The 9,266-nt window shown below is 32.6% G+C and overlaps 1 protein-coding gene across 2 annotated transcripts in view; it reads left to right on the top strand.

The window, feature by feature from the left end:
- Nucleotides 1-7,658, top strand: part of LOC117172183 (leucine-rich repeat neuronal protein 2-like) — a 121,991-nt gene extending 114,333 nt beyond the window's left edge. For both annotated transcript variants that reach the window (XM_033360017.1, XM_033360016.1), the window contains exon 4: nucleotides 6,858-7,658. In XM_033360017.1, the coding sequence (XP_033215908.1) occupies nucleotides 6,858-7,170 (313 nt within the window). In that variant the 3' untranslated portion in view covers nucleotides 7,171-7,658. The remainder of the gene's footprint in view (nucleotides 1-6,857) is intronic.
- The last annotated feature ends 1,608 nt before the right edge of the window (nucleotides 7,659-9,266 follow it).

Below are 9,266 nucleotides of genomic sequence, written 5' to 3'. Positions count from 1 at the left end.
TCCATAAATTGCCTGAGAGGTGGAAAAAATGTGTAGTCAGCGAGGGCGCATACTTTGAATAAAATATTTGTTATCATTCTCTTGAAATAAATGTGTTTTTTTTCTTGAAAAAATACCGGTTTTATATGTATACACCTGGTAAAAAGTTCCATGAACTTTTTTCATTCTCTTGACGGCCTGGACGCTCTGCAAAATTCAGTGAAAATTCAGTTTACCGAAAGACTCCTAATAGCTAGTTAGCCGCTGGAAGCGAATCGTTCAGTCGGGCGAGATCGGGTTCGTCCTCGTGCATTTTCAGCGTTGAACGAGGCTTGTCTTCGCAGCGTCTTCATCGACACGCGACGTTTGTCCACTTCTTAATGCCAAGTTTTTCTGTTCCCTTTTCTTACGGCCCAAGCACCGTTCTCTACTTTTTACAGCCAATATTCTACTGCTACTTTTTACAGCCGTGAAATTATATCCATTTTTTAGGCACTTTTCTATAGCTGCTTCTTACTCACCAACGAGATATTTCCACTTTTTATTGTCAGCCGCTTATTTTAGCCAAACAAACTTGCCTTGTCATATGAGGCTTGGTGATTTTCTTATACGTAGGTTATAAATCTCAAGTTCGTATGGCTGAGATAGTACAATTTTCTTTCTAATTCAGTTAGAAATTCTCAAGCAAACTCAGATTGCCAATAACCTCAAACTATTTCTTTCATTGCTCACTCAACAAAGAAGTGAGAAAACTTGTTTGAAAACTGTTAGAATGCTTATTATATTACGCGTCGAATGAGCTATAAAAGATATATTTTAGGAAAGTTGTTGCGAAAGTTTATACGTTGTAACACACAGTCTACAAAGTACTCTGTTCAATTTAAGCCACTAAAACTTTTGAAAAACCTTTATGGGTTCTCGAGATACAACTAAAAATTTCCAAGCGTGTCAACAGTGATGACTGACTGAAACTTGACGCAGGCACGCTTGCACATTCGTTGTTATATCTACACTGTAAAAAATGTTTGGAATTATACAACACTTTTACAAGAGTTCTACTCTACAAGCGTAGAGTAAAATTGCAAAGATGGTATTGCGATGACGAAATTGCAATACATATATTGTAACTGTTGTAAATCGTGAAGACACCGTCCGGCATTCCAATACATGTATTACAGCTTTTATAATACGAAAATTTTACACAAGGAAATCACGGAATTGATTGAATTCAAGGAATTCACGGAATTCCCAGAATTCAAGGATTTTCCGGAATTTACCAAATTCATAAAATTCCTCAAATTAACGGAATTCACGGAATTCATAGAAATGAAGGAGTTCATGAAATCTATGGAATTCGCAAAATTCATGAAATATTACAGAAGTCATGGAATTTTCAGAATTCATGGAACTCAAGGAATTCACGGAATTCGTGCAATTCAAGGACTTAAGGAATTCACGAAAATTACGAAATTCGCGAAACTCATAGATTTAATGGAATTTGCAAAATTTATGGCATGCATGAAATTCATGGAATTCATGAAATTCGAGGAATTCAAGAAAGTCACGAAATTTATAGAATTCAAGGGCTGCATAAAAGTCCATGAATTCCATGCATTCCGTGAATTAATTGATTTGATTGAATTCCATTTAGTCATTAAATTCCATGAATTCCATGACTTCCATAAATTCCCTGTAATCCATAAATTCCGTGATTACCATGAATTCCATGTATTCCGTGAATCCCATGCATTCTGTAATTTCCATCAATTCCGTCATTCGATGAATAATGTGAATCCCAGGATTTCCGTGAATTCCATAAATTCTCAAATTCTATAAACTCCAATAATTCCGTAAATTCCTTAAATGTTATCAATTCTTTAACTTCCGTGAATTATTTGGATTCCGTGAATTCCGTGAATTTCCTAATTTTCTTGAATTCCGTAAATATCTTGAATTTCCTGATTTTGTTTAATTTCGTGAATTCCGTAAAATCCGTGAATTTATTAAATTCGTTAAATTCTGCAAATTTCATTAATTCTGTGAATTCCGTAAATTTTTTAAATTCCGTAAATTCCATGAAATTCACGAATTCCTTCAATTCCATGAAATTCACGAATTCCTTCAATTCTATGAAATTCACGAATTCCTTGAATTCTATAAAGACACGCATTATATACTATACAGTAACAAAAGTTTTGGCTCCATATGATAAAATTTTTTTTTTTGCCAAAAATAAGTCTTCTGAGAAATGATTTACATTTTTTTTTATTTTTTGCTTCCGCACTTGTCGATTTTCTGGCTACTGAAAATGTATTATAAACTTTGAATACATTTGAGGTACAATACTAATGCCAGAAGTTAGAAACTAAATCATTATGTATTGCAGCGTTACCTTACGTTTTGGAAATAAACTTCCAATACATTTAGTGGAAGTTTCCAACAGAAATTTTTAACAGTGTAGGGAACCTGTGAATATTTTTGAAGTTTTATTAGCTTTTCCATGAGTATTAATAACTGAGCCTCGGATCCATTCGGATTTAATTTGGGGTTGAGGCATGAATTAAAATTGGGATTTAATTTGTAGTTGGAAAATGGATTGAAAAGGGTTAAAGAGGACTGAACACTTTCTACGGACTGCTTTGGATTAATTTCAATGAGTTCATGCTGCAAAAAATATCGGAGACAATTGAGCATCTAGATTCCACAGATTCATTAGCGCTCGGACTTGCTCTGCCAGTACCCCGTGGGTTGCCGAAACGCGGAAAAATGTCCCAAAATGACCAACTTGGGATAGTCACTGCGCAAAAAATATGAAAATATGCTGATCGACGAGCCGCACAACTTTGATTCAGAAATTTTTTTAATAAAATCAAAAGTTTTTTTTACTAAAAATGAACATCCGCAAATTTTTATTCTACCGAAATCAATTACTTTTCAAACTAAACTCGCGAAAACTCGGATTCGGCTTCAGGCAATTATCTTGTTTGTTTTTCTCTTCGAATAGAAAAACCTCTACCGATGCCAATTATAATTTAAAAATAGATTTTTTTATGATATTCTCAACATGAAAATGATTGCAAACCATCACCATCAGGAATCGTTTCCTCAACCTTTGACGGAAAAAAAATCTGCAGGGAAGTTTCGCGGGCAGAAAACTTCTAGTGGCAAAGTTGTTTCTCAATGTTTAGGGAAAGGTTTGACAAAATTTGAGCCAAATCCATCTGTTTGTTTGAAAGATACGAGCGATTGTTCATTTCTGCGCGCACACTAGACTCGAGTCGACCGGCACAATCGTACCAACTACGGTGGACTAGAATAGGAATTTAATGTTCATAATCGCCCGAAGGTCGTTTTTCTTCAACGATTTTGAAATTATTTTTTTTTGAAATGTTCAACATTAAATTTTTAAGAGTATTTTGATTTGCGATTTTTAAATTTTTGCCATAGAGCAACAATATATAAATATATAAAGTGAATTTTTATCTAAAGAAAAATACAGAAAGAGACTAACAGCTGAAATTATTGATACTCAACTTTTCTCTTCAAAATGAGCTGTAAAATATGAATTACATATTACTTTTAACATATCACAGCAAAAAGTCTGTTTGATAGGGTCCCAAACTAACTCCACAAGTGAAAAAAGGGGTTTGCGAGGTTTTGGTGCTTATTATGACTTTTTTACGTCTTTTTGACGCAAGTTGTTACTAATGCATAAAATACTACTTTAAACTCATAGTAACTGAAAAAGGCAGCGGAAAGTTGAATATTTCCGAAAAAAATAGCAATTTTTTTGTACTTATCTAAGGGAAGATAGTTATAAATGATCATAAATTAATCAAAGTTCTATTTTTACGTAACTTGATTTAATTATTACCATAGCAACTGAAAATTGGACCAAAAATTAAAGACTTCACAAAAAACGCAATTACCTAGCATCGATTTAGGCGAAGATATTTTTAAACAATAATAATTTGTTCAAGCAATTAATTTGTTTAACTTAATTAATTATCTACTTCACTCGAATTGTAAATTGGATTAAAAGTTCAACAATAAAAAAACGCAACTTTCTAGCATTATCCAAATTTAATATTATTAACAATAATAAATTGTTTAAACAATTTTTTTTTTAACTTCAATTAATGATCTACCTCACACTAATTGGAAGTTAGACAAGTTCAAAATTTCAGAAAAAACTGCAACTTTCTACCATTATTCTAATAGACACTTATTAACAATAATAATAAATTATTTAAACAATTAATTTTTCAAATTTAATTAGTTATTCACCTCAATCTAATTGAAAATTGGACCAAAAGTTAAAAAATAAAAAAACGCAAATTTATAGAATTATCAAAATTTAATATTATTGAAAATAATAATAAATTGTCGATAAAAATAATGTTCAACTTATATTATTTACCCCGCTCTAATTGGAAATTAGACAAAAAGTTGAAAATTTCCGAAAAAACTGAAATGTTATAGCATGATTCAAATTTAATTTTATTGACAATAGAGACCAATTATTTAAACAATTATTTTTCAACTCAAGTTAATTAAACACCTTACTATAATTGGAAATTAGACAAAAAATGTAAAATTAAGAAAAACAACGCAACTTTCTAGCATTGTCCAAATTGAATATTATTAAAAACAACAATAATAATTATATCCCTATAAAACAGACTTATGGCGGTGATCTGTTTAAAGTAATATTTCATTCGTATTTTACAGCCCTTTTTGAAGACAAAACTCAATTCAATAATTCCAGTTCTTAGTGTGTCTCTTTCTGTATTTTTCTTGAGATACAAATTCAAAAAGCTGAAATGGTACATTTTTTCTCTTAATTTGTTTATATATTGTTGCTTTGTGACAAAAATTTAAAAATCGCAAATCAAAATTCTCTTAAAAATTCAATGTTGAACATTTATAGAAAAATTATTTTAAAATCGTTTAAGAAAAACCATCTACGGGCGATTATGAACATTAAATTCCTATTCTAGTTCACTGCGGTCGGTACGAGGGTGCCGGTCGACTCGAGCCTAGTGTGCGCGCGGAAATACCAGAGGTGTTAGTTGGAGTTTGTCGGTTTTACTCATAGATGTCGCTAGAGATATCTATACATTTCTATGATTTCGCACCTATGTCATATTTTTATATGGACAATAACCTTCCAAAATACACAATTCCGTTCTGCCAAAATAATAGCATCATTGTTGTTCGCCTCAGTGAATATGTCGAGTTTCGTTCCAAGTAAATCGTATTTGCGGCAGTCGTTGCTTTTCTTATTTCATAAAAAAAGCAGTTGAAGCTCGTCGATTGCTGGTAGAAACTTATGGTGAACATGCTCCAGTGATTAGAACATGTTAAACATGGTTCCGTCAATTTAAAAGTGGAGATTTCGATTTAACAGAGAATGAACATCCTGGTGCAGCGAAAAAGCTCGTAGACGATGAATTCCAGGCGTTGGATGAAGACCCAACCCAATCGCAACAAAAATTGGCATAAACACTAAATGTGACCCGAGGAGCAATTTGCTAAAGTTTAAAAGCCATAGGAAAAATCCAAATGTATGGGCAATGGGTATCACACCAATTGAACGATAGACAAATGGAAAATCGAAAAACCATTTGTGAAATGCTGCTTGAACGGTTCGAAGGAAAATCTTTTCTGCACCGAATTATCACGGGGGACGAAAAATGGATTTATTTCGAGAACCCGAAGCGGAAAAAATCATGGCTTTCACCTGGTGAGGTCGGCCCATCGACTCCAAGGACAAATCGCTTTCGCCGTTAGACAATGCTTTGTGTTTGGTGGGACCAGTGTGGTCTGGTCTACTTTGAGTTATTAAAACCTAGTGAGACGGTGAATACGGATCGCTACTAACAACAAATTATCAATTTGAATCATGCATTGATCGAAAAACGGCCGGAATGGGCCCGAAGACATGGCAAAGTTATCCTACAACATGACAATGCACTGTCTCATACCGCTAATGTGGTGAAGAACACATTAAAAGCATTGAATTGGTAAATATTATCGCACCCGCCGTACTCTCCAGACCTCGCCCCGTTCGACTATCACCTTTTCGCATCGATGGGACACTCACTCGCAGAGCAGCGCTTGGCCAATTTTGAAGAAGTCGAAAAATGGCTCGTCGAATGGTTTGCCTCGAAAGAAAAGAAGTTTTTTTGGTATAGTATCCATTATTTCCCCGTTTATGCCACTTCGTGAGAGATTTAATGTTTAACTGGGGAAGAGATACCCGCAGAAGATTTAGCTGTCGATTTCATTATATAATGATAAATATGTCCGACAAAACCGTGTTCATATGTCGATATTGTACTTTATAGGATGGGAAAAAATCTCCTATAAATTCCGAACTTTAGGGACTTTCTCATATGTGAGGAAGAGATGCCTGAGAAAGTCATGACCATTGTCGTCTTTAGCATTAATTGAATGAAAAGATGTTCTGAGGAATTTTGAAAATGGGGTCTGAGTTGTTCGGGGAATACCGCAATTTCAAAAAAAACTTGATAAGATTTGTCCATTGTAGGGTTGTCAGATCCTCTTCTATTATTTTGTGTGTCATTTTTTCGCGACCGCACACTAAATGGACAAAAAAAATACAGTAAACCTTGTAAAAGAAAAGTATGATATCAAAAAACGATGTCTGTGATATATTTCGTAAGGGAATGTACTCGCGGATTCTTTGGATGAAATGAGAAATCTTGTATTGGAAAGATGAATCAACGTTGAATTTTCTTCAATTCTCTCAAGTGAATTAATGCAGTTGAATTCCTTTAAATTCAGTTAAATTTGATTTTTTTGTCTATTTAGATGTTAGGTAATAAGTTTACATGTTATTTTGAATTTTACAGGTGCAACTCTCCGGCCTCAGTACATAACAAAGTATTTAGTGAAATACCTCCTACCGAACTGCAATGTCAAGTCGAAGGATACAGTTTTTCTCCGATTCTCTGGGTCTGTGTTACGTCAGCAAGTTTGGGTCTAGTTGTTGTGGGATCCATTTTGATGTTTAAGGAATCACTGACCCACTGGATTATTAGAAGAAGAAGAATAAGTGGAGACTCTGTCTCATACACCAATGTTATAGAATCTTCTAATGATCTCGTGAAAATATTGACTGAAAGTGATGTTCAAGATCGTTTCGATGAATGCATAAAACCTTAAGTTTTAGTTTAAGCTTAAGTATTGATTTTTAAATTTAAGTTTTTCCGGTTGGGTATTAGTAAGGTGCGTTGAGGCCTTTCGGGGGCTTACCATAAAAATTTAATATTATTTAAAATTCTTTATGAATGAATTAATGATTAATTTAAAACTTAATAACTTATATACCAATTAAAAATGCTAAAAAAATGTAATCAGTTAACTATCCAATCACTTTTTACTTCCGAATTCCGATACATAAATGTGCATTTCAGAAAAAAAAGTCAATAATATTCTAGAAAATTTAATTTAGCTAAGAATAATAAACTAAGACTGGCCATGAAAATAGGAATATACGTCAGAATTAATTTTCTGCACAGGAAAAAGAGTTGAGCGTCTTAAATTATTTGGTGTTTAAATTATCAACACCGAATCAATGTAAAGCATCATAGAACCAAAAAAATCTCCTTGACAACGAATTTGAAAAATAAAAATTCTGAAGATGTGCGAAATTGATGTTTGATAAAAACCATTTTTTGGCATAAGTAATCTGAATAGTAGCACTATTAATATGGTGTTGAGCACCAGGGAGAGCGATGTTCGTGCATGTGATACGTTAGGAGAAAAGGCACATTAATTGCCAGGCCTGTACGTAGTAAGGCTGTTTTTATCTTACGGTAGCCCAAAAACTTCAGGTTTTGAATTTCCGAAATGATTATGCATCATTAAATTCCGATCAGGAATTTAACATGAGAAAAAAAACACTTGTTCTTCATTGCTCTTCTCAACCATCTTAAAATTATCACCTTATAACGATATTGTTGTCTATTCGCAGACTGTTTTATGGCGTATTGAAAATAATTTTCCAAAAAGGTAATTTTAAAAACTTTATATTTGAAGCTGTAACTTAATGTTTAATATTGCCATTTTGACATTTTTCAAAGACCCATATTTATTCATCTATATTATTTTTTTATTTAAAATTTACACTTAACGAAAATTTTCCTTGTAATCCGGTAACCACTACCACTTCGGTATGCACTAATAGATTCCCGAGATTCCTCTTTTTTAAAAGGTAAAAAAGATCCCTGATTACGAATTTCTTGGGTAGGTTTTCGAAATATGGGTCCATTTTTGTTTCAAAATGTTTTAACATGCCGAGCAAAAATAAAACTTTTTTGAAAATTGGACTTTTTGCGTACGGCGAACCGTTTTCAATGTAAAGCGTTATAAAAAAATGATTTTTTAACATAATTGCCATGTTTGCACAGAGTTACCTCAGAATCTGTAATTCAGAAAAATTCTAAACTTGCACACTGTCTATATCAAGGATAGATCTCTTAAAAGAAAAAAGAAAACTTTCGATCAAATAAAAACTTCTCCCCTTGAATTGTTGTTAAAAAGTTGTTAATTTTAAGAGGAAACTGTTTAGTATATTCATTTATTAAAAAACAATCATCCAGATCAACCAGTGTCATACTTTTGCTTCAAATTGTTGCGAAAGTTTTATCTAGCATTAATAATATCATTTGTTGTTCATAATTTCTTGTGATAAATTGTTTATGAAAATTGGTATAAATAATGACCATCAATAACGAGAATTGACTTAATTTTTTTTATTAATCCTTGATACGTGATTAAACTTTTCACTTTCTTGATATTTTCTCGTACGACGAACAATTATTCATTTATGGCCTTATAAACAATGTATGTTTTATAAACACACCCTCCCCTGAAAGCAAGAATTTTCAAGTTATTAGCGATCACCTTTCTTTATATCCTTAATTTTACCATAAATAATGTAATTATTTTGGGTGGCAGTTTTGATATCTGACCCTCATTGTTTATAACTATTGTTATTCACAAAAAAGCTCATTAAAAAAATCGAATTTTTCTTAATTTTTTTATTAATCCATGGCACAAAATAAAACCTTTCACTGTCGTGATAAGTTTTCGTACGACCAGTCACTATTTATTTATGGCCTTGCAAACAATGTATATTTTATAAACATACCCTCCCCTAAAAGCCACAAATTTCAAGTTATTAGCGATTACCTTTTTTATATCCTCAATTTCACCACGAAGAATGTAATTATCTTGGGTAGCATTTTCGATTTCTG

The sequence above is a fragment of the Belonocnema kinseyi genome, chromosome 4 (genome assembly GCF_010883055.1).
Source record: "Belonocnema kinseyi isolate 2016_QV_RU_SX_M_011 chromosome 4, B_treatae_v1, whole genome shotgun sequence".
In the NCBI taxonomy this organism is placed as follows: domain Eukaryota; kingdom Metazoa; phylum Arthropoda; class Insecta; order Hymenoptera; family Cynipidae; genus Belonocnema; species Belonocnema kinseyi.
The sequence above is the reverse complement of the archived record's forward strand: the minus strand, read 5'-3'. Positions and strand labels throughout refer to the sequence as shown.